Here is a 26,523-nt window from a genome sequence, read left to right as displayed (position 1 = left end):
TATAACAATTGTTAGACATCTCAGAATGTTCATCCATTGGTATTTGAACTGCAGCATGTAAAAGTGACTTGGGTCATTAAAGTAATAATACATAAGATGCAGATTGTATAAAACTCAAGTATATGAAAGACGAAGCTGTTCCCTTCATCATAATAGCTACCTAGAAATACGTTATTCTTCTTATAGACAGGAGTGACAGAATGGCATTTATGCAGAGAAGGGTCAGTTCCATTTATCCTTGGCCATCTATGAGTAAACTTGAGTGAAATGGACATATCTCTGCCCTTGGATGAATCATTCATGGCTGGGGAGGCAGGGATGGGACACACACAAGGTTGCTGGAGAATCATTCTGAGTGAACAACTCTCTCCTGAGAATTTGAAACTTGCCTGAAAAGATGCAGAGAAAGGAAATTGTTGTGGCTGAGTCATTTTAACATCTTCAGACAGAAGGTTCCAGGTTCCTGCTGCCCAGGCTCCAGCAATTCCCCTGTCACTGTTTTCCTGAGACCTCCAGGTCTTCTTTTGATTTTCTAAGCTGCCCCAATATCCTTTCACAATACTCTCCTTTTTTGTATAAGCTAGCTGGCTCTGTTGCTTGCAGTTTAAAGAACCCAAACAAGCATAAACCACATTTGATTTTCAGAAATTCTTTTTCAGGCCAAGATGAATCAAAAGTCAGTGAGACTCAAATTCCTTACTTCTGGTCAGAAAAATTGTAGCCTGTGACACACGGTGATGAATCAGTTTGCGGTTGTCTGTTCTATGTTTTCTTTGAGAAGGAAGGAGTTGTGTAGACCCACTGTAAAGAGGATGAAGGAGATCCTCTGGGTTGGAGTAGTGGATTCTAGCTTCTTTGCATACCTAATAATGAGAGATTAAGAGAGTCAAGCCTTGATGTGATAAGTCCATGGAACAACATGAAACTCAGGGCCATTATGCAATCCCATTGAAGTGTCTCTTAATTACCATCAGATAATTGAAAAGAGGAGAACTTCGTGTTGTGTATCAGGATTCTCCTCTCACTTATTAAGAGCCAGAATTTTAATTACCACAAGCTCCCTCACTAAACTTCAAGGTCTCCAAAAATACCCAGGGCTCAGGGAGATGGGGCAGGATCAATGATACTGTTGCCCACCACAGAGAGGCAACCCTTTCTTTGTCCATTGCTGGCCCTCCAATTGGTTGTCCCTTCTGGTCTAACAGCACTTAATATGTGGAAGAGACATTGGAAAAGTGTGCAAACAACTCATCTTCATTTGGTCATCTCTATTGTGTTATAATTTACATAAATACAAGTTACCAATTTTAAGTCTATCATTTGATGAGTTTTGACAAATGTATTCTGTCATGTAACCATAATCACAATCAAGATAGATCACATTTCCAGCACCCAAAAAAATTCCCTGTTTTTTCAGTTCGTATTAATGTGCAGAGTACTTACCACACTCCTTGGTAGTTACTACCTGCTCAATAAATGGCTGCTGAATTCATGAGTGTTTATTTCATAGCTCTCGGTAAGATGCCAAACTGTGTTTTCAGCAGCTCTCTAACATGAATTATTTTATAATTCCGTCATCAATCAATGAGTTTCTATTTAAAGTGAACTCTCACCAACCTTGATTTGAGCACACTTTAATTAAGTTGGTCTTTCATTTGAGTTTCTGTGTCTTTAATTTCTAGTGGATGTGTACAGTTTTTCATAAATTTATGGCCTATGTGACTTTTTCTCTTGAAAATGATATGTTCTGCTTTTTACTCTTTTTCTACTGATTTATTATCTTTTGGGTAGATATGATGAGAATTCTACATATTAAAAGTATATTTTTAAAACTTTATTTTGTCATTTGTTCTTTCATTTTTGACATCTTATAATATTTGGAAATTTGACATATTCTTTGTTTAAGCTTTGAATACAGAAACTTACAAGGAAGAAAGTAACAATCACTTAAAAGTCCACCAGCAAAGGTTAAGTGCTTTTATCATTTTGGTAAATATTTTTCTAGTTTTCTTTGACAAGTTATTAGGATTTAGCCCAACAGAGACTTTAGATGGGTATTATTCAAATCCACCTGCCTTTAAATTTCTGACATTTGCTTTACTATTCAAACCATTTTTATCCCAATATTTTGTATCCAAATTTTATAAAGAAAAGTTTAGTTTTTTTATTCCATTTAACATTTATTAAAGCAGAATATTTTTCGATGTAGAGTATGAAGTCACATCATTAGTCATTTGTTTTTAAATAGTTATTTACGCTATTTGTTGCATAATCCTGTCTTTTGCCCTGTGACTTCTGATGTCAAAATTATATATTCAGTGTTACATTTACTATAGTCTGTTTCTGGATTTCCTTTTATATGTAAATGGATCTGCTACTACTATTTTGACTATTGCATCTATAATAAAGTCCAGCATATGCTACCCTATATGATAGCCAGCCTCCTCTCATTCCATAGTCCTCTTTTTAGGAATCACTTTATTGTAATTTCTAGATAAACTTATAACTATTTTTTAAATTCTTCTGAAAGTATGTAGTTTTCCATTATAATTACATCAATTATTATACCAATTAATTAGGGGAAAAATTGTTACTTTTAGTACTAATCAATCTTCCTATCCAGAAATATGCTGGTTATCCACAATTATACAAACGTTCTCAGTTTTTTGAAAATGTTATGATTTTCTTCACATTTCTTATTATGATTAATTATAGGTATTTTATCCTTAGTAATTGAATATTGCAATTAGAAAAAAACATTTTTCCATTAAATATTTTTATTTATTTATTTTACAAATTTTCCCTTATGATAAATTATTTCATTTTTCCCATTTATTTTGCACTTCAATCAGCAGTTAGTTAGCTCCGGGAATTCCTTAAAATGGTGTCACTTTCATGGAAATTTCTTCCTGTTTTGCTTTCCTCCAGTCTTTTCTCCTGGTAAAAATACAAGGAAACAAACATAAAAAATGAAAAGATGTGGAATAAACACAGATGCCCTGCATTCTTTAGAGCAAGCTTATCCTTCACCAGCTAGCGTTACTATAAACCATGAACCCTGCCCCAGGGGTTTGAGTAAATCTTGTAAAGAAAAAGACCCAGGTCCCAAGCAGGATCTGGGAAAGCAGCTTTCATAGTTTCTACTGTCACCCTTGGACACCATGGCATTGGAAAGAAGGGTTTTAGAAGAGGAAAGGGAAGCACAGAAAAGTTTTAGAATCCTTTCCCAATCTCTATCACTTTAAAATCTCTATTCTCAACACTTTCATTCCCAGTGAAAACCAGTTGGTCTGAATCTCACAGGCAGCACAACAGGACACTTTTCCCTGAGAAATGTTGTCAGCTGAGGGAGGGGCTCTTGTCCTCTCCCTGACCTCCCTCAGATTCGTCAGTGACCAGGGCAGGACTCAGGTCTTGTGATGGTGAATCTTGTATGTCAACTTGGCTAGGCAATAGTGCCAAGATATTGAGTCAAACACCAGTCTAGATGTTTCCGTGAAGGTATTTTTTAGATGTTGTTAGTATTTAAACCAGTAGACTGTCAGCAAAGCACATCACTCTCCATAATGTGAGAGGGGCCTCAGCCAATCATTTCAAGGCCTTAAGGGAAAAAGACAGGTCCCGCAGAGGAAGAATGAATTCTGCCTCGAGATTGCCTTTAGAATGGAGAACACTTTTCTTCCTTCAGCTCTTCCCTAGGTCTCCAGGCTCCTCCCTGATTACAGATTTCAGACTTGCCAGCTCCCACAATACTGTGAGCCAATTCCTTAAAATAAATCTGTCTCACTGTATATATATGCATCGTATTGGTTCTGTTTCTCCGGAGAATAAGAATCAAATTATACAGGCCTACAGGAACCAGCAGTCTCAGAGAGCTTACCTGCACTCCCTGGGCTGAGGGCTGCCAGGGACAGGGGGATGAGAACCTGGTGTTTGAATCTGTGCATGTTTGTGAAATAACTTCAAGGCTGTATGTGTCACACTAGGGCACCTAATTTTGGCCTCTTCGCCACTAAACCTACTGGTTCAGCCTGGGTAGAGCAGATCTGTGTGATCTGGGGAGGCTTTGGGGAGTCTGAGATCACTGTGGGGGAGGGATGAGGTTGGAGCTGAACCAAAGCACTGACCACATGGCAATAGTCTGGGTCTCAACATTCCCCTGGAGATAATGACCCTGAATGGTGTTCTGCCCTCCTCATCACAGACCTATAGTGCACAGCAACCCTAAGGGACAGCTAAGAGGTCTACTCACTCATTCTCCACATCCTGGATGGAGTCAGGCAGGGGCTGATTCCTGGTTTCAGGAAGGAGTCGGACAGCAAGGGCACTGAGGATGGGGGAGACTCCATAGATGATCCAGGGCAGGTGGGGGGAATACACCGTTAGGATCATCAAGAGGGGGGCCACAGCTGCCCCAATATTAGCAGCAATTCCAATGACTCCTACAGCTACTGCTCTTCGGGTGCAAACAATAATACAAAAAAATCTGGTGAAAATCCACACATATAATTTGCGATTTATTAGTTTGTTTTGGTTATGGGAGACAGCACATCAGTGTGTTTAGACATGGAAATTGATGCCATAGTCTTGTTTTGGACATTTTCTCTCTTATTTGCTAGGAATTTTTTTCAAGTTCACATATGCATTAAAACACAATTTGATCATTGAAAAAATATTGTTACTCATAACATTTACCCTTCATGTAGTTCAGAAGATTACATGAGAAGAAACATAAAAGGATCTATCTCCGTTCAGGGCAAAAAGTCAGCTTTTGATGATATTTTGCTGTAATTTTTATTATTATTATTACTATTTTCATTTACTTTTTTTCCCAAGTAATTTTATTGGGATTACGATTGTTTATAACATTGTGTAATTTCGGGTGTACATTATTGTTTACCAATTCCTCAATACACTTCATCCTGCTCACCCCCGGTAGTCCAATTTTTATCTATCACCATACATATGTGCCCCCTTGTCCCTTTTGCCCATCCCTCCTTTTGATAACTAGCCAGTCTTAGTTTTCCTCCACCAATAAGTGTCAGTTATCTAGGAAAGGCGTATTTTGATCCTGACAGATGATCCATGAGATCTGTACCTGACTACAGTGGGGATTAGTTCATTTCCATGGGTAGCAGAACTGGTGCTGGCAGCAGAAGAAACTCCTACTCCGAAAGTTGCCAAAGCCACACGCAAGCTCTGCATTTCTGGAAAGAAGAAGACCAGTGAGATTCAGGAAATCAGAGCTGAAGGAATCAGCATCCCTCAAACTACAACTGAAGAAGACTCTATTGGAGGTGTTTGCAAGGATAACATATATGGTAGAGAAACTGCACAGAGGCAGAAAATGTGCTATGTCTAATCAGGTAATAAATGTGACTTATCTGCATATTATGACTTACAAGAATAAAAGAATTGAGTTATTTCATCAACTCTCCATTCATAGCTGAGATTTGCCAGAAACAGAGAGACAGAGTTAAGTCCAACAGGTGCTGTCTTCCATTAATTCTGTGCTGTATCCCCTTCGTCCTTAACACAGAACTTAAGACTGTCATGTGGGCAATTACTGAGGGTGTAAGATCCATCCATGTCTTTGAGAGTTTAAAACCTAGGAGTTACACAATATTGACAAGGGGCTAGTCAAGCAGAAGAGACGAACAAAATAACAGAACTCCTATGTTAATAGATAAGCTGGAGATCATTATTCTTGGTCAATCAATCTGGTGGAGCTGGTGGAAATGGCACCAGTTTCCAGATACTTCTTGGATATAATGAATACATCATATATCAGAGCCAACCTTAATTGAACTTGAGCTCCTTTCCCAAAAACTTGATGGCAAAATATATGCTGAACTTTCAGGTTGGTTTCAGAGAATTTTTAGAACCTAATCTGCATTTCCTTAGGGCTTTGAATAGGTGTGACCAGTACAATTCATGAGTAATGCAAGGAACACATCTTCTCTGGGTGCTTCAACGTGTGCTCTTTTCTCACCTTCAGGCACAAATGTGGTGATCAGAATGGAGATTCCCAGCAGGAACAGGAAAAGCATCTGGCTGACTCGACGGCCCAGGTGATTCAGTGCCAAAAGTGCAACATAATTGCTTGGAAGTGTGACTACACCAAAAAGAACCTGGGACAGGAAAACATTTTTCCCCAAGTGCTGGACATGGAGATTCAGGCCAAAATAGGGAAGGAAGGTTGTAAATCTGTGGGGAACAGGAGGAAAGAAAGATACCATGGGGTTTAGATTCTCTGTCCTACAAGTGATAATATTGAGCCAGGAAACTAGGGGTAGGTGTAAAGAATAAATGCATAGTCTGATTTGTAGAATATTTCTGTGTTGATTGTATTCTCTTATTTTATGTATTTTTGATACTCTGGTATTTAGGGCCTTGATACTCGAGAGTCTGCTTTTTCTGGGGCTAGATAATTCCTAGAGATAGCAAATGACCCCCCTGTGAAAGTACCTTTCATATGCAAGCCAACAATCCATAGCTCACACCCCCAACCATCTCTTTTATCAAACTCACACACCAAGCCAATATCCCCCCTCCCCTAAATCACCCCAGGGTGAGGTACTGGACAACTACAGATCACCACTACAGCTCAGAGTCCCCTAAAATTATTCAAACTATCGAATCCTAATCTAATTCAGGTTACCTACTCTCTTCTCACATTCCTTCCAACAAAAAAAGCCAATAAAGTCTCTTATCCATGCTCTTTCTTTCCTTCTCTCTTTGGCCTTCTAACTGACCCTGCTACCTCCCTGAATGGCCCTGTGTGCTGTTTCATGCCTCCTCTTTCTAGGGATCTGTGGTATAAAGTTCCTTCATGACAATCATTCCTGAGTCTGTGTGTCTTACCATACATGATTAAAATAAACATTGGGTATATTTTATATGCAAGTTCCTTGCAAGTTAATGATTTAATAATTATCATAAAATAATGATATGATAATGGAGCTTATAATTTTTGCTTAGTTTTTTTAGGAGGTAGAGAGTGTTTTTGTGAAGGATACTTGAGGGAGGCCTCCTAGGGTTTTAGAGTTTTTCTGTATCCTGATCTGAGTGATGGTTATATACTCACATATGGAAACATTCATTGAGCTTCATATATTTCAGCACTTTACTGTTTGTAATTTTCTCTCAATTAAAATGAAAACAAACAAGTGAAGAAACTTAAAGTCAAACTCTGTGCCATGACTGAAGTTCTCAACCTCATCTCCAATGATAAGCCTGGTAGAGTGATGTGATAACAAAACTCCTAACTGTACAGTTAGTTCTATGTTGGTCTTTTCACAACAATTTGTCTACCTCCAGACATAGCAATTATCTTTATTGCTTTCTCTTGTTTTATCTCAAGTCTGTCCCTACAGCATGTTATATTTTTGAAATAAGAAGTAGAATCATGTATCCACTATTTAAAGTTCCTCACACACTGTGTGAAGCCTACCTCATAAAGGACAGTACACAGATCCTTTTACGCAGGTTGCGTGTGCGGAACAAGTCATACACAGGAGGTTTGTTCTGTGCTGCCTCCAGCTCCTCCTGCGTGGTGGATCTCAAAACCTTCAACAACAACAGCAAACTGTTTAGTTGTCACAAAATGGTAGATATTGTGAACCCCCAACAGAAGACGAGATAGATGATTTCTCTTTTTGTCCTTTGGAAACTACAGCCATGGAAGATGCAATGACAGGTGTAAAAGTGGTATGAAAGGTTAATTAGGGATTTAGAGGGGCCTGAGGGAAATTATGCAGCAACAAGGACATTTTAACATGAGACTCAATTTGGCTGAAGGACATCAAAACATGTATGTAGGTTAGGGATTTAGATCAGGACGGGGACTAAATGAAGAGTGGCTTGGATAACGGTCCACAGCTTCATTTATACCAGAAGGGCATGAAAGGTGTTCTCAGCTGGCTGCTCTCAGTAGAAAAATTTTTTTCAGAAAGGAGAATAATTTTCTGAGAGCCTTTATTCTGGTTCTTGGGTCAGTGTCGTTCAGAGAAATCTTGGCATATGTTGTGCCTCTATGCATGAGATGGCTAGAATTACATCTGAAGATGAATTCAGGGGAGATCTTGATGTTGTATGATTTATACCCAGACTTTATAATCTGACATTATACAATGGCTCTGCCACATGCTAGGCATATACTTTGAGGAAGGAAACAGGACATCTCTTAGCCTCAATTTCCTTGTCATTAAAAAGATGAATAAGAATAAGAAGATGTGGCAAGCTGCCAAATGGGAGAAAATATTTGCAAATCATATGTCTGATAAGAGGTTAATCTGCAAAATATATACAGAGCTCATACAACTCAAGAGCAAAAAACCAAACAGGTTAAAAATGAGCACAGGATCTGAATAGGCATTTTTCCAAAAAAAACATACAGAGGAACAACAGGTATATGCAAAGGTGCTCAAAATCACTAATCATTAGGGAAATGCAGATCAAAGCCACAATGAGATGTTACCTCACATGTGTTACAATGGCTACCCTCAAAAAGACAAGAAATAATGAGTGTTGATGAAGACGTAGAGAAAAGGGAACCCTGTGCACTGTTGGGGGGAATGTAAATTAGTGCAGCCACTATGGAAAACAGTATGGAAGTTCCCCAAAAAATTAAAAATAAAACTAATATGTGGTCCAGCAATTCCACTTTGGGGTATTTATCTGAAGAAAAGGTAAACACGAACTTCAAAAGATATATGCACCCCCATGTTCATCACAGCATTATTTACAACAGCCAAGATATGGAAACAACCTGTGTTCATCTATGGATGAGTGGATAACGTTATATATATATTATTCAGCCCTAAAAGAGAAATCTTGCTATTTGAGATAAAATGGATGGACCTTGAGGACATTATACTGAGCAAAATAAGTCAGACAGAGAAAGACAAATGCTGTATGATCTCAATTATATTTGGAATCTAAAAAAACAAGCTCAGAGATAGAGAGAACAGATTGGTGGTTGCCAGATGTGGAGGATGAGGGGATAGGCAAAATGGGTGAAGGGGATCAAAGGTATAAACTTTCAGTTATAAAATATATAAGTCATGGGGATGCAGTGTACAGCATGGTGACTATAGTTCATAATACTGAATTGTATATTTGAAAGTTCTAAGACAGTAGATATTGAGTTCTCATAATAAGAAAAACACATTTTATAACTATTTATGTTGATGGGTCATAACTAAACTTATTGTGGTCACCATTTTACAATATATACAAATATTGAATTGTTATGTTGTACACCTGAAACTAATATAATGTTGAATGTCTATTATACCTCAAACAAAAAGGAAGAAGGAAATGTAAAAAAATCAAGATCAGGAGAAGAAATAGTAGAAAAAATAATACCTCTCTCACAAGGATTTCCAAGGCATACACGAGGTCACAAATGTGTGTATGGAATTACATCCAGCACAGCTCAGTCAGTTATTGATTTTTTAATTATTCGAATAATTTTAGCTCCAGTCTCATCCCGTCTTTATAAATGAAACAATACCATGTAGCTCATTAGAGAAAATGTCGTGATGAAGGGAATTTAGAGAAATGAAAGGCCACCCTTCCCAGAGATCTGGAGTAATCAACAGATTTGTATTGATATAAAGTGGAGCAGCTTTACATTAGAAGAATTGTCTGAAGCAGGTGTGTTTGGCAATCCATCAGATGGAGGTTAAAACAAAACTAAGACCACAAATTTCTGCATTATCTTTACAGAACAAAAAAAATCAAATGAAGGCGTATTAGCTACCCATTCATGAAGAGAATCCTTTGTGTAAACCACACTTTTTTTTATTGAGTTATTGATAGGTTACAATCTTGTGAAATTTCAATTGTACATTAATGTTTGTCAGTCATATTGTAGGTGCACCACTTCACCCTTTGTGCCCACCCCCCACCCCACCTTTCCCCTGGTATCCACTAAACTGTTCTTAGTCCATAATTTTAAATTCCTCATTTGAGTGGAGTCATACACAGATTATCTTTCTCTCGCTGGCTTATTTCACTTAACATAATTCTCTCAAGGTCCATCCATGTTATTGCAAATGGAATGATTTTGTTCTGTTTTGCAGCTGAGTAGTATTCCATTGTATATATGTACCACATCTTCTTTATCCATTCGTCTGTTGATGGGCACTTAGGTTGCTTCCACGTCTTGGCTATTGTAAACAGTGCTGCAATAAACATTGGGGTGCACAGGACTTTTGGGATTGCTGACTTCAGGCTCTTTGGATAAATACCCAGTAGTGGGATGGCTGGATCGTATGGTAGTTCTATTTTTAATTTTTTGAGGAATCTCCATACTGTTTTCCATAGTGGCTGCACCAGCTTGCATTCCCACCAGCAGTGTATGAGTGTTCCTTTTTCTCTGCAACCTCTCCAACATTTGCTGCTATTAGTTTTAGATATTTTTGTCATTCTAGCGGGTGTAAGGTGATATCTTAGTGTAGTTTTGGTTTGCATTTCCCTGATGATCAGCGATGATGAGCATCTTTTCATGTGCCTATTGGCCATCAGTATATCTTCTTTGGAGAAATGTCTGTTCATGTCTCCAGCCCATTTTTGATTGGGTTGTTTGATGTTTTGTTGTTGAGTTGCGAGAGTTCTTTATATATTGTGGATATTAAGCCTTTGTCAGATATATGACTTGCAAATATTTTTTCCCAGTTAGTGGGTTGTTTTTTTGTTTCAATCCTGTTTTCATTTGCCTTGAAGAAGCTCTTTAGTCTGATGAAGTCCCATTTGTTTATTCTTTCTATTGTTTCCCTTCTCTGAGAAGGCATGGTGTCCGAAAAGATCCTTTTAATACTGATGTCAAAGAGTGTACTGCCTACGTTTTCTTCCAGAAGCCTTATGGTTTCAGGTCTCACCTTTAGGTCTTTGATCCATTTTGAGTTTATTTTGGTGAATGGTGAAAAAGAATGGTCAATTTTCATTCTTTTACATGTGGCTTTCCAGTTTTCCCAGCACCATTTGTTGAAAAGACTTTCTTTTCTCCATTGTATGCCCTCAGCTCCTTTGTCAAAGATAAGCTGTCCATAGATGCGTGGTTTTATTTCTGGGCTTTCAATTCTGTTCCATTGATCTGTGCACCTGTTTTTGTACCAGTACCACGCTGTTTTGATTACTGTAGCTTTGTAGTATGTTTTGAAGTCAGGGATTGTGATGCCTCCCGTTTTGTTCTTTTTTCTCAGGATTGCTTTAGAAATTCGGGGTCTTTTGTTGCCCCATATGAATTTTAGGATTCTTTGTTCTAATTCTGTAAAGAATGTCACTGGGATTCTGATTGGGATGGCGTTGAATCTGTAGATTGCTTTAGGTAGAACGGACATTTTAACTATGTTTATTCTTCCAATCCATGTACATGGAATGTCTTTCCATCTCCTTATGTCGTCATCCAGTTCTCTCAGAAAGGCCTTGTAATTTTCATTAGATAGGTCCTTCACTTCCTTAGTTAAATTTACCCCAAGGTATTTTATTCTTTTTGTTGCGATTGTGAATGGTATTGTATTCTTGAGTTCTTTTTCTGTTGGTTCATTACGGGAGTATAGAAATGCTACTGATTTATGCAAATTGATTTTATACCCTGCAACTTTGCTGTAGTTGTTGATTACCTCTAACAGTTTTCCAATGGATTCTTTGGGGTTTTCTATATATAAGATCATGTCGTCTGCAAACAGCGAGAGTTTCACTTCTTCCCTCCCTATTTGGATTCCTTTTATTCCTTTTTCTTGCCTGATTGCTCTGGCCAGGACCTCCACTATCTATGTGAAATAAGAGTGGTGATAGAAGGCATCCTTGTCTCGTTCCTGTTTTCAGGGGGATGGGGTTCAGTTTTTGCCCATTGAGTATGATGTTGGCTGTGGGTTTGTTGTATATGGCCTTTATTATGTTGAGGTAGTTTCCTTCTATGCCCATTTTGTTCAGTGTTTTTATCATAAATGGCTGTTGGATTTTGTCAAATGCCTTCTCTGCATCTATTGAGATGATCATGTGGTTTTTATTCCTCAGTTTGTTGATGTGGTGTATCACGTTGATTGATTTGCGGATGTTGAACCATCCCTGTGTCCCTGGTATGAATCCCACCTGATCCTGATGTATGATTCTTTTGATGAATTGCTGAATTCTGGTGGCCAAAATTTTGTTTAGAATTTTTGCATCTATGTTCATCAGTGATATTGGCCTGTAGTTCTCTTTTTTCGTGGTGTCCTTGTCAGGCTTTGGTATCAGTGTGATGTTGGCCTCATAGAATGTGTTAGGAAGTGTTCCATCCTCCTTAATTTTTTGGAATAGCTTGAAAAGGATAGGTATTAAATCCTCTCTGAAAGTTTGGTAGAATTCCCCAGGAAAGCCATCTGGTCCTGGGGTTTTATTCTTTGGGATGTTTTTGATTGCTGTTTCAATCTCTTTCCTTGTGATTGGTCTGTTCAAATTGTCTGCCTCTTCTTGAGTGAGCTTTGGGAGATTGTAGGACTCCAAGAATTTATCCATTTCCTCTAGGTTATCCATTCTGTTGGCATATAGTTTTTTGTAGTATTCTCTTATAATCTGTTGTATTTATGCAGAGTCTGTTGTTATTTCTCCTCCTTCATTTCTGATTTTGTTTATTTGAGCTTTCTCCCTTTTTTTATTTGTAAGTCTGGCTAGTGGTTTGTCAATTTTATTTATCTTCTCAAAGAACCAGCTCTTTGTCTCATTGATCCTTTCTACTGCCTTTTTCGTTTCAATAGTATTTATTTCTGCTCTGATTTTTATTATTTCTCTCCTTCTGCTGACTTTGGGCTTCATTTGTTCTTTTTTCTCTAGTTCAGTTAGGTGTGCTTTAAGGTTGCTTATTTGGGATTTTTCTTGTTTGTTAAGATGTGCCTGTATTGTGATGAATTTTCCTCTTAATACAGCTGTTGCTGTATCCCATATGAGTTGGTATGGCATGCTATCATTTTCATTTGTTTCCAGGTATTTTTTTATTTCTTCTTTAATTTCTTCAATGATCCATTGCTTATTCAGTAGTGTGTTGTTTAGTCTCCACATCTTTGTGCCTTTCTCAGCTTTTTTCTTGTAATTAATTTCTAGCCTTATAGCACTATGATCTGAGAAGATGCTTGTTGTTATTTCAATTTTTTTGAATTTGTAGAGTCTTGCCTTGTTTCCCAACATATGGTCTATCCTAGAGAATGTTCCACGTGCACTTGAGAAGAATGTGTATTCAGCTCTTTCAGGGAGGAGTGATCTATATATGTCTATTAAGTCCAATTGTTTTAGTTTTTCATTTAGCTCCACTATTTCCTTGTTGATTTTCTGTCTGGATGATCTGTCCATTGATGTGAGTGGGGTGTTGAGGTCCCCTACTATTATTGTGTTGTTTTTAACATCTTCCTTTAGTTCTGTTAATAGTTGCTTTGTGAATCTTGGTGCTCCTGTGTTGGGTGCATAGATATTTATAAGCGTTATTTCTTCTTGATGAAGTGTCCCTTTGATCATTATATATTGTCCCTCTGTGTCTCTCTTTACCTGTCTTATTTTGAAATCCACTTGGTCTGATATAAGAATTGCAACACCTGCCTTTTTTTCCTTGCTATTTGCTTGAAGTATTGTCCTCCACCCCTTCACCCTGAGTCTGTGTTTGTCCTTGGGGCTGAGGTGTGTTTCCTGGAGGCAACAAACTGTTGGATCGTGTTCTTTAATCCATTTTGCCACTCTGTGTCTTTTTATTGGAGAGTTCAATCCGTTCACATTGAGAGTGATTATTGATGCATGTGGACTTAATGCTGTTAATCTGTCGCTCATTATCTTGTTTTCCTGTGTTTTTTTTTCCTGTGTGCTTTAGACTACCCATTTAATACTGCAATTTCTTATGCTGGGTTTCTTAGATTTTTCCTTATTTATGATTTGTGACTCTGTTCTGTACTTTATTTTAGTGTCTACCTTGAAGTTTGTATTTAGAATCTCGTGTATAATATAGTCTATTCTCTCGTGGTCTCTTACCTACTTGACCAATACTGATTTAGACCCTTTGCTCTTCCCCTCCTAAATAATTATTTTCATTTTTTATTCCAACTCGTCTTATTAATTTGTAGTTAGAGTGCTAAGATCGTCCTTGTTTTGGTAGTTTCCTTACCTTTACCCTAATGCTATAATTGAATATTTGCTATCCTGTTCTGGTTCTATCCATCGGTCTCCCTAGTCTGTGGATTGTGTCCCCTTTCTCCCTTTCTTCTTTTTTCAGGTATGAGAGCCTACTTGAGGATTTCTTGTAGTGGAGGGCTTTTAGTTACAAATTCCCTTAACTTTTGTTTGTCTGGAAAAGATTTAATTTCTCCCTCATATCTGAAGGAAATTCTTGCTGGATAGAGTATTCTTGGCTGAAGGTTTTTATCCTTTAAAGCTTTGAATATATCACTCCATTCTCTCCTAGCTTGTAGAGTTTCTGTAGAGAAATCCGCTGACAGTCTGATAGGGGCTCCTTTATAGGTTATTCTCTTTTTTTTCCTTACTTCCCTGAGTATTCTCTCCTTATCATTCCTATTTGCCAACTTTACTACTATGTGCCTTGCAGTAGGTCTTTTTACATTGACAAATCTAGGAGATCTAAAACCCTCCTCTACACACATTTCTCCGTTGATCCCTAGATTTGGGAAGTTCTCTTCAATAATTTCATTAAGCACACTTTCTGCTCCATTTTCCTTTTCCATATTCTCGGGAATTCCTATGATCCTTATGTTCTTACTCCTCATTGAATCCATTATCTCTCAGAGATTTTCCTCATTTTTTAAAATTCTTAGTTCTCTTTCTTCCTCTGTCTGGTGCCATTCAGCCTGTCTGTCCTCGATTATGCTAATTTTCTCCTCTATGTTGTCTACATGGGCATTCAGGGAATCCGTATTCTCTTTTATCTGGTCCATTGTGTTTTTCATCTCAAGTAATTCTGTTTGATTCTTCTTTATGATTTCAATCTCTTTTGTGAGGTAACTCCAGAACTCGGCTTGTTTCTCTGTCTTTCTCTCTACCTCATTGAGTTTTTTTATTATAGCTGCTCTGAATTCATTATCACTTAGTTTACCTAATTCCAAGTCCTCAGGACTTAATTCTGTGTTTTTACTGTTTTCCTTCTGGTCTGGGGCATTTATAAATTGCTGGATGGTAGAGGAGTGGTTTTTTCTCATGGTGGTAGAATTCATTTGCAGTTACAGCCTGTCGCCACTAGAAGGGGGTCGAGAGCGGCGTGTTATGAGCACTCCGCCTTGGGGGCAAGATGGCTGCGCCCACTGGCTTTGTTAGCGGGGAGGGGCTGTTACTCACACGCGCCCGTCTGGGTTCAGATCAGTTCTGTTCTCTGGTCTCCCAAGGCCCTTGCTTTTTGGGGTCCCTGCGGATGGAAGCTTTCCCCCCGTCAGCGGGTCTCCACTGAATCAGCGGCAGGAGTCCTGGATGATCCCCTGGTCACGCAGCCCCTCCCCGGCTCCTTCCTGACCCGCGCCACAGCAATCGCAGACTCTAGGGGAGGGAGCGATGTTCTTTCCTACCGTTCCAGCGCCTCCGAAGGTGTAAGCAAGGTTTATGATCTCCGCCTTCTTGGTATTGTAGGTCTCTAATGAGCTGGCATTATGTTTATTCTCTGAAATTCAGTTCTTCCAATCTTTTGTTGTATTTTGGAGGGGAGAGAATCCCGGGTCAGCTCACTCCACCATTTTGCTCTGCCCCCTTCTGTGTAAACCACAATTTAACTGCTGCTCTTGCCATGCTCTTTTTCTTCCACCTGGCAGTAAGGTGATTGTCAGTTGCCATTCACCTTGATTATGCATAGTTTTTTTCCTGATTTCAGTATCACTCACTTTTTCCTGCTTTCAGTATCACTTACTTTTGTATCTGCCTGACCCTTGTAAATATTTAAGGTTTCCTTCTCTGGATTGGGCCAATCTGGTAGGCAAAATACTAGGTAAGGGTGTGGAAGCAAAGATAATTCCTGAGATGTTAGTTGGTCCAAAAGTATTTTGTATAATTTAGGTGTATATTGGCACAGTATTGAACTGCCATAGAGCTCCACCTAAATTTCAATGTCCACCTTCATCCTTTTTTTTTTTTTTTTTTAAGGCACAAGCCAATGTTCTCCCCATCATATCAGGAATGCTCAGTGCTATTGTCTGTGTAATGCTTCACCTCTGGGGAAACCTGATTCCTTCCAGCCATCTTCAGTGGGATCTGAATTCTCAGGAGCATTATCTGAAATCTTCTAAAGGACCTCTGATTTTTCCGGGACTATAATATCTTCCATCAGTTGTGCCATTGTACGTGTTTCCAGAAGTGTTTTATTCCTTCTTTTTGAGTGGCAAGCTTCTAATCCTCTCCTTTATTAATAAAAGAAGGATGGATTTTTTTTCCTTATCTCCATTAGAATTCTTTACATTCTGTTATCACTGTAAACCTTTGAACTTAATTTCACATTAATGTGAAAGCTCTTTGGAGGCTGGGATTGATTCCGATATTCACGAACCGGAGTCATGCCTGGCACTACATAATTTTTCAATAAATAGTTTATATATGTGCATGACATGAAGAATGATTTAACTAATCATGCACAGCAATATTTGCCTTCCATACCTGGGATGGAAAAGAAGAAAAGGAAAGACTTCTCTGAAGCATTCCCACTCAGTCATGTTCTTGGAACATGTAATAAGGAGAATGCAAATTCCACACAACGTGGATTTGGACTTTTGTGGTCAATGCCATATTTCCAGGGATGGAACAAAACTGGCCACAGGTAGGCACTTACTAACTATACCATGAAAGAAAGTGAATGGGTGGATGAACAAATAGGAGAACCTCCTTATCCTCTATTCCGCGTGGTCACTAATCCTTCTACTGGTGTTACTGTCCTGAAAAATGGCCATCAGAACATTAACTGGAAGGGAATGGATTAGTTTTTATTACTTTCTCTTACATAGGGTGAGACCAATATACAAGCTTCTTTTAAATAATTATTTTCATTAACTTAATTTTTGAGGTAACTTTGGTGTATAACATTATGTAAGTTTCAGGTGTATATCACTATATTTCGACTTCTATGTAGACTACACCACATTCACTACCCAAGTCTAATTGCCATCCATCACCGTACCCTTGTGCCCTTTTACACTTTTTGCCCTCCTCCCTTCCCCCTTTCCCTCTGGTAACCACCAATCTGTCCTCTGTGTCTATGTGTTTGTTGTTGTTGTTGTTTTATCTTCCAGTGAAATCATATGGTATTTGGCTTTCTCTGTCTGACTTATTTTGCTAAGCATAATGCCCTCAAAGTCCATCCATGTGGTTGTAAATGGCAAGATTTCATTTTTTTGTGGATGAGTAGTCCTCCATAATATTCATATATGCAACATCTTTATCCATTCTTCCCTTGATGGGCACTTAGATTGTTTCCAAGTCTCGGCCATTATGAACAATGCTGCAATGAACATGGGGATGCATATATCTTTTCAAATTAGTGTTTTCATGTTTTTTGGATAAATAGCCAGAAGTGGAATAACTGGATCATACTGTAGTTCTATTCTTTATTTTTTGAAAAATCTCCATACTGTTTTCCATAGTGGCTGCACCAGTTTGCATTCCTACCAGCAGTATATGAGAGTTCCCTTTTCTCCACATCTTGACCAATACTAGTTCTTTTCATTTTTTTAATAATAGCCATTCTGACAGGTGTGAGGTGATATCTCAATATGGTTTTGATTTGCATTTCCCTAATAACTAGTGGTATTGTACATCTTTTCCTGTTCCTCAAGGCCATCTGTATATCTTATTTGGGAAAATGTCTGTTCAGATCCTCTGCCTATTTTTTAACTAGGCTGTTTGTTTTTCTGTTGTCAAGTTGTACGAGTCTTTATATATTTTGGATATTAATCCATTATCACATATATGATTTGCGAATATCCTCTCTCAACTGTTGGGTTTTCTTTTCTTTTTGTTGATGATTTTCTTTGCTGCGAAGAAGCTTTTTAGATGGATGTAGTCGCACTTGTTCATTTTTTCATTTGTTTCCCTTGCCTGAGGAGACATAATATTCAAAGAGACAGTGCTAAAACTCATGTCAAAGAGTGTACTAGCTATATTTTCTTTTATGAGTTTTATGGTTTCAGGCCTTACATTCAAGTCTTTAATCCATTTTGAGTTAATTTTTATGTATTGTCTAAGATAATGGTCTGCTTTCATTCTTTTGCATGTGGCTTTCCAGTTTTCCAAACACCTTTTATTCAATAGAATTTTTTTCTCCATTGTAAGTTCTTGGCTCCTTTGTCAAAAATTAGCTAACCATAGATGTGTACATTTATTTCTGGCCTCTCAATTCTGTTCCATTCATCTGTGCATGTGTGTTTTTCTGCCGATACCAGAGTCTTTTGATTACTATAGCTTTGTAGTATATTTTGAAATCAGGGATTGTGATACCTCCCTCTTTGTTCTTTCTTCTCAGGGTTGCCTTGGCTATTTATTTGGGATATCTTGTTCCATGTAAATTTTAGGATCTTTGTTCCATTTCCATGAAAAATGCTTTTGGGACTTTGATAGGAATTGCATTGAATGTGTTGATTGATTTAGGAAGAATGGATGTTTTCAGTGTGTTAATTCTTCCAATACATGAGCATGGAATATCTTTCCACTTCTTCACATGTTCCTCGATTTCTTTCAACAAGGTTTTATAGGTTTCAGGGTACCAGTCTTTCACCTCCTTGGTTGAATTTATTCCTAGGTATACTATTCTTTTTGTGGTGATTGTAAATGGAATTGTATTTTTGATTTCCCTTTCTGCTACTTCATTGTTAGTGTATAGAAATGCAACTGATTTTTGAAGATTGATTTTGTACCCTGCAATGTTATTGTTTTTGTCAATAATTTCTAATAGTTTTTTGTGGATTTCTCTAGGGTTTTCTATGATAGTTGAGACACTGTCTTTTTATACTCATCTATCTAGAATTTTTTATCATAAATAGATGCTGTATCTTGTTGAATACTTTCTCTGCATCTATTGAGATGATCATGTGTTTTTCATTCTTCTTTTTGTTAATGTTCATCGAATGTAGATGTTGCACTATCCTTGTGTCTCTGGAATAAATCCCACTTGATCATGGCGTATGATCCTTTTAATGTATTTTTTATATTCGATTCACTAATATTTTGTTGATGATTTTCACATCTATGTTCATCAGTGATATTGGCCTGTAATTTTCTTTTTTGGTTTTGTTCTTGTCTGGTTTTGGTGTCAGGGTAATTTTTTCCTCATACACTAAGTTAGGAAGCCTCCCCTCCTCTTCAATTTTTTGGAAGAGTGAGAGGGATAGGTATTAAATCTTCTTTGAATATTTGGTATAATTTGCCAAGGAAGCCACCTGGTCCTGGACTTTTGTTTTTTGGGAGGTTTTTAATTACTGTTTTGATCTCCTTACTGGTGATCCGTCTGTTTAGATCCTCTATTCTTTTTGATTCAATTTTGGAAGGTTGTATAAGTCTAAGAATTTATCCATTTCTTCTAGATTATCCAATATTTTTGCATAAAGTTTTTCATAGTTTTCTCTTACAGTTCTTTTTATTTCCTTGTATCTGTTGTAATTTCTCCTTTCTCTTTTCTGATTTCATTTACTTAAGCCTTCTTTCTTTTTTCTTGGTGAGTCTACAATCTTTATAATTGTTAATATTCAGTGCTCTCTGCCCCCATTGAGTAAAATATGTATCCAGTACCTTCATCAAAGCATGTCTTACCCTTAGGTTAACCTAAACGAGGTTGAGACTCATTGGGAACCAGGACAGTGAGGTTAGAAGACCCATAACCACTCCTGAGATCTTACCTTCAATCCCTCTCATGGGTATTGACTAATCTAGATGTAGGTCACATCTTCCCTACATCCCATATCCAGCTCCCATCCTCCTCACCTCCAGAGTTAGGGTGTCTGCAACATTCTTCCTTCCATTTCTGTGTGCTGCTTTTCTAAGTTTATTTAAGGCCTCCTCAGGTTTGTTGGTGATAATAAGCCACCGAGCAGACTCTGCCAGCCACCTGAGGAAAGAAGAGAACAGAAGTGCAGTTAACTCTCACTTGCCCGTTTTTCACGTAACCTTTGTCCAGAGATGTGCAGGAGTTTGGAATATGCCACTCAAAATTTGCTGCTTTAACATATTGATAATTTTGAGCTGAAGGCACTTGAGAAACTGCAGATGCAGGAAGATCTCTCTGAAGTCTCCCTTTCTAGCTACAAGTAGGTCCTAAAATTTCCCTTGTTAAAGATGCCCATCCAGTGCCAGGAAGAGAAGAACATTCTTATCACCAGAGACTAGGGGTTGACACTGAAATGGACTTGTATAAACAAACTTAGTAAAATAACTCTTATTTTCTCTTAGTTGCCCCACATATTTCCTAGTAATTGTCCCACAAAATAATGCCCCATGCCCAAGCTACTTTGTCTTGTCACGTCTCCAAGGTTTTTTTGTATGTGTAAAAATGTATATAAGTCTTTGGACCCAATGGCTTTTTGAATCTTTGTTTTCCCTCTGAAGACTCATGTGTACATGTAAAAACAGTAAATAAATTTGTGTGTGTTTCTCCTGTTGATGTCTTATGTCAGTTTAGTTCTTAAGCCATCCAGAGAATCTAAGAGGCTTAGAAGGAAGTTTTTCCTTTCCTGCAGGTGCCTTTCCATCCTATCTAATAAGTACCACAGTTCGTTTAGACCAGAAAATAAATTTACCTTCTCCTGTACCATAAGTACGAAAACACTTCGTCTGCTGGGAACACAGGCGTGGAGTCATGTTGACTCCCCTCTTATTCAGGAGAAGTGCCAATTTTGTAAACTAAAAATTCCCTGTGCCTAGTTAAATTTGTATTCAAATAAACAGCAAATCACTTTTTAGTATAACTATGTTTTATGCAGTATTTATGCAATATTTGGGAGATACTTATGCTAAAATATTATTTGCTATTTATCCAAAATTTGAATTCAATGAGGCACTCTGTATTTTATCCTCCTAGCACATAAAAATACAGAACTCTCAGATAAATAGAAATTTCACACAAACCATGAATAATTTTCAGTGTAACTATATGCCATATAACATTTGCTATGTTATTATACAAAAATATGTGTTGTTTATCTGAAATTCAAATTTAATTTAATGTCCACGATGTTATCTGGCAACCCTGATTGCTCAGCTTCTGGAATTACACAGATTAGTAGAGCACAAGCTCAAATATTGACCAAGGACCAAAAAGATCCATGTGTCCTGGTTGCATGCATCTTTCATTCCAGGATCCTCTAAAACCGAGAGAGAGCTTATACCTTGAAGACAGAAGGATGGCAAATACAGGCACAGAAAACACCAGCTGGAGGGTGCGCCAGTCTCTAATGGCATAAGCCAGTCCTCCTAATATTATCTGTCCAACACTATAGGAACAACCTGTCAGTGTCATTCCCAATGCTTGGAATCGGGCCAATGTCCATTCTACAACTGAAAGAAAACACAAACGAGATATTGACTTTACACAAAAGTGGAATGTCAAAATCAAAGTCAAGGCTTGGAAAATGTACACGATCAAAAGTGTTGACTTACTGAGCATATTACTATTTACCAGGATGCTTATGAGAGAAAGGCCAGCCAAGAAGCGTAGTGCGCAGTAAATGAGGAAGGTGGGAGCAAAGGCTGCACAGGTGTCAGCAATGGCTAACTGGAGCAAACACCAGCTGAGTATTAACCTCCTGCCGAACCTGAGAAACAGGTAGGTGTTAGATTAGAGAACAAAAACAACCTACTGTAAAAGTAAATGTGAAATAGGAGGCACATTTTGAAATTTAGGGAACGTTTTCACAGGTGAAACTTTGCACTTAATGCCTTAAAGAATCAACAGATAATCAACAGTAGATCTCAGAAGCAGCTCTCCCTGTTTGTAAACAGATACTAAGTACAAAAAAGCTTCTTCTCTAATCTTTTACCAGTAGGTCTTTGACACCAATTGGAACAAAATAAGACAGGCTGCAATACTGGAAATATTAATAGATCATAAATATTCCTTGTACTACGACATTCATTTAGCATGGTAGAAAGTCTGTGTAGTGTCTAGAATGCAATGGATCTTAATCTCTACTTGGGACTCTAGGGTCTTGCAGGCTAAGGCTAAAGTTATGTGAAAAGTCTCCTTCTGTTATTGATTTCCAGTTTCATACCATTTTGGTCAGAACAGATACTTGATATGATTTCAATCTTCTTAAATTTTCTAAGAGTTTTTTTGTGACCTAACCTATGATCTATGCCAGAGAATATTCCATGTGCACCCAAGAAAAATGTGTATTCTTATTATTCCTATCTTGCCTTTCCAGTTGATTTGGATACTTCTCATAGAATTTCTTCACTTTTAAAAAATCTTATTTCTCGACTCTCCGACCCCGACCGAGCAGCCTAGTACCCGCAAGCGGCTTTCTTCCAACGGACGCCCCCAGAGGATCTACACACATCTAGGGCAGGAGCAAGCACACAACAGAGGAGTGACGGTGGAAACAGGTGACCAGAACCCTACCTAAACCCCCCGCAATTACTCCTAAACGCAGAGGGAAACTTTGGAGTTGCACACCTGAGCCCGCGGGGAGAGTCTCTCCCCGCCATTGGCAGGGAGACCCCGCCTGGTGTTCGCGGCACCCGGAGGGTCCCAGAGAGAGTCGCTGAGGGTACGGAGGTCTCCCAGCTGCTGTTGCCCGCCCCGTGGGAGTAGGGATTGCCGGAGATCTCGGAGAGGACTGGGGCTGGGGGAAGTTTCAAAGGCCGGCTCTGCGACCCGGAGGGGAAGCTCCGGAGTTCCGCCCGGGCAGCAGACAAAACTCTCTGTCTGCCATTAGCAGAGGGGCTACACCCAGCATTCACGGCTCCAGGAGAGTCCCGGAGAGAATCCCAGAGGGCGGGGCAACCCCCAGCTGCCATTGCCCGCCCCGTGGGACTAGGGATAGCCAGAGATCTCGGAGAGGACTGGGGCTGGGGGAGTTCCAGAGACCCAGCTCCATAGCCTAGGGGGAAACCCTACAGGCTCACAGCAGCCTTAGGGAAAGCCTCTGCACAGCACCAGTAGAAGGCACCCAGCCGGCAGCCACAAGGCTGGAAGACCCCAGGGCAAAAGCAGCATAGCTAGGTGAACTAACCACAGACTGTAGAAGATGCCAATAGCTCTCCTGCGACCCATAGAGGACAAGTGAGATTTTGTGGGTGCTGACAGCAACGGAGCGACAAATATAAGTGATCCCACCCCTGGCCGCTGGAAAAGCCCATAACACCGTTGCAGACCCCAAGGAGGGAGCACATCTAGGTGGGCTGCAACAGTAGGCACCTGCAGCCTGAAGCCCCCCTGTGACGGCCCCCATGGCAGAGGAGGGAATCCAAAGGGCCACTGTGGCTACGAGGAGGGGCCCAGGCCCAGTTAGCAACTGCGGACAGGGTTCCTGGTTGGTGCAGTATAAACAGCTGCTCCCCCACCGCAGCAGCTGAAACAAGTGAAAGGAGCAACTAAACTCTATCTCCATGCGGAGGCACAAATCAACAACATCAAGCAATATGAAAAAATACATTAAATCTCCAGAACAGAAAGAAAGTAACAAATACACAGAAAACAATCCCAAAGAAAATGAGATATATAACCTAAATGATGATGACTTCAAAACAGCCATCATTAAAATTCTCAATGAGTTAAGAGAGAATTCTGACCGACAACTCAACGAGTTCAGGAGCTATGTCACAAAAGAGTTTGATACGATAAAGAAGAACCAAACAGAAATATTGGAAATGAAGAACACAATAGAGGAGATTAAGAAAAATCTAGATGCTCTGAACAGTAGGGCCGATAATATGGAGGAAAGAATTAGCAATTTGGAAGATGGCAATATAGAATTGCTGCAGGCAGAGGAGGAGAGAGAAGCAAGACTAAAAAGAAATGAAGAAACTCTCCGAGAATTATCAGACACAATTAGGAGATGCAACGTAAGGATTATAGTTATACCAGAGGGAGAAGAGAAGGAGAAAGGGGCAGAAAGCCTATTCAAAGAAATAATGGCTGAGAACTTCCCAAATCTGGTGAGAGAGATGGATCTTCAGGTGACAGAAGCCAATAGATCTCCAAACTTTATCAATGCAAGAAGACCAACTCCACGGCATATAGTAGTGAAGCTAGCAAAAGTCAACGACAAGGAGAAAATATTAAGGACAGCCAGGCAAAAGAAACTAACCTACAAAGGAACCCCCATCAGGCTATCAGCAGATTTCTCAGCAGAAACTTTACAGGCTAGAAGAGACTGGAATGATATATTCAAAAATCTGAAGGACAAAAATCTACAGCCGAGAATTCTCTACCCAGCGAAAATATCCTTCAAATACGATGGAGAAATAAAAACTTTCCCAGATAAACAAAAATTAAGGGAGTTCATTGCCACAAAACCTCCTCTTCAGGAAATCCTCAGGAAAACCCTCACTCCTGAAAAATCCAAAAAAGGAAAGGGGCTACAAAACCAAGAGCAGAGGACATAAGTAGAAGGACAACAACAGAGAGTATCAGCTCTACATCAGAACAGATTAAACCATGGGACGAGAAACAAAGGAAACTGAAGAAAACCGGAAAACAAGACACAAAATGGTAGTGGTAGGCCCCCACGTCTCAATAATCACTCTAAATGTAAATGGATTGAACTCCCCAATCAAAAGACACAGAGTGGCAGGATGGATCAAAGAACAAGATCCAACAATATGCTGCCTCCAGGAAACACACCTCAGCCCCAAAGACAAACACAGACTCAGAGTGAAGGGATGGAGAACAATACTCCAAGTTAATAATGAACAAAAGAAAGCAGGTGTCGCTATACTAATATCAGACAAGGTAGATTTCAAAGCAAAACAGATAAAGAAAGATAAAGAGGGACAGTATATAATGATAAAAGGGACTCTCCACCAAGAAGACATAACACTTATAAATATATACGCACCCAACACAGGAGCACCAAAATTTGTAAAGCAACTCTTAATAGAACTAAAAGAAGACATCAACAACAATACAATAATAGTAGGGGACCTCAACACACCATTAACACCAATGGACAGAACATCCAGACAGAAAATCAACAAGGAAATAATAGAATTAAATGAAAAATTAGACCAGATGGACTTATTAGATATATATAGAACACTTCATCCAAAAACAGCACATTACACTTTCTTCTCAAGTGCACATGGAACATTCTCAAGGATTGCCCATATTTTGGGAACCAAAGCAAACGTCAATAAATACAAGAGAGTTGAAATAATATCAAGCATCTTTTCTGATCATAATGCTATTAAACTAGAAATCAACTACAAGAAAAAAGCAGAGAAAGGTGCAAAAATGTGGAGACTAAACAACACGCTTCTCAACAAACAATGGATCATTGAAGAAATTAAAGAAGAAATCAAATTTTATCTGGAGACTAATGAAAATGAGAACACGACATACCAAATCATTTGGGATGCAGCAAAAGCAGTCCTAAGAGGGAAATTCATCGCAATACAGGCTCACCTCACTAAACAAGAAAAAGCTCACATAAGCAACCTCAAACGACACCTAACAGAACTAGAAAAAGAAGAACAAACAAAGCCCAGAGTCAGTAGAAGGAGGGAAATAATAAAAATAAGAGCAGAAATAAACGATATTGAAACAAAAAAGACAATAGAAAGGATCAATGAAACAAAGAGTTGGTTCTTCGAAAGAATTAACAAAATTGACAAACCCCTAGCCAGACTCACCAAGAAAAGAAGAGAGAAATCGCAAATTAATAAAATTAGGAATGACAGAGGAGAAATCACAACAGATACCAGTGAAATACAAGAGATCATAAGAGAATACTATGAAAAACTATATGCCAACAAATTGAACAACCTGGAAGAAATGGACAAATTCCTAGACTCCTACAATCTCCCCAAACTGAATCAGGAAGAAATGGAGAATCTGAATAGGCCAATCACAAGTAAGGAAATAGAAACGGTAATCAAAAACCTCCCCAAAAATAAGAGTCCAGGACCAGACGGCTTCTCTGGAGAATTCTACCAAACATTCAAAGAAGACTTAATACCTATTCTCCTCAAACTGTTCCAGAAAATTGAGAAAGATGGAGAACTCCCTAACACATTCTATGAAGCCAACATCACTCTGATCCCCAAACCTGACAAGGACAACACAAAGAAGGAGAACTACTGGCCGATATCACTGATGAACATAGATGCAAAAATCCTCAACAAAATTTTGGCAAACTGAATACAGCAATACATCAAAAAGATTATACACCATGATCAAGTGGGATTTATACCAGGGACACAGGGATGGTTCAACATCCGCAAGTCAATCAACGTGATACACTACATCAACAAAATGAAAAGCAAAAACCACATGATCATCTCAATAGATGCAGAGAAAGCATTTGACAAGATCCAACACCCATTTATGATAAAAACCCTCAGTAAAATGAGTATAGAAGGAAA

General features: G+C 38.7%; 1 protein-coding gene across 3 annotated transcripts in view; it reads right to left on the bottom strand.

The window, feature by feature from the left end:
• Positions 1-2,759: 2,759 nt before the first annotated feature.
• The window catches only part of LOC100064462 (organic anion transporter 7), a 41,397-nt gene continuing 17,633 nt past the window's right edge, over positions 2,760-26,523 (bottom strand). The window contains exons 3-10 of one of the 3 annotated variants that reach the window (XM_001495364.6): positions 21,598-21,752; positions 21,327-21,495; positions 19,927-20,050; positions 7,454-7,569; positions 5,993-6,207; positions 5,099-5,207; positions 4,253-4,456; positions 2,760-2,937 (exon numbers count right to left, since the gene is read on the bottom strand). In XM_001495364.6, the coding sequence (XP_001495414.3) occupies positions 2,877-2,937; positions 4,253-4,456; positions 5,099-5,207; positions 5,993-6,207; positions 7,454-7,569; positions 19,927-20,050; positions 21,327-21,495; positions 21,598-21,752 (1,153 nt within the window). In that variant the 3' untranslated portion in view covers positions 2,760-2,876. The remainder of the gene's footprint in view (positions 2,938-4,252; positions 4,457-5,098; positions 5,208-5,992; positions 6,208-7,453; positions 7,570-19,926; positions 20,051-21,326; positions 21,496-21,597; positions 21,753-26,523) is intronic. The other 2 variants (XM_070230039.1, XM_070230040.1) reach the window with 2 other exon arrangements.

The sequence above is a fragment of the Equus caballus genome, chromosome 12 (genome assembly GCF_041296265.1).
Source record: "Equus caballus isolate H_3958 breed thoroughbred chromosome 12, TB-T2T, whole genome shotgun sequence".
Classification (NCBI taxonomy): Eukaryota; Metazoa; Chordata; class Mammalia; order Perissodactyla; family Equidae; genus Equus; species Equus caballus.
The sequence above is the reverse complement of the archived record's forward strand: the minus strand, read 5'-3'. Positions and strand labels throughout refer to the sequence as shown.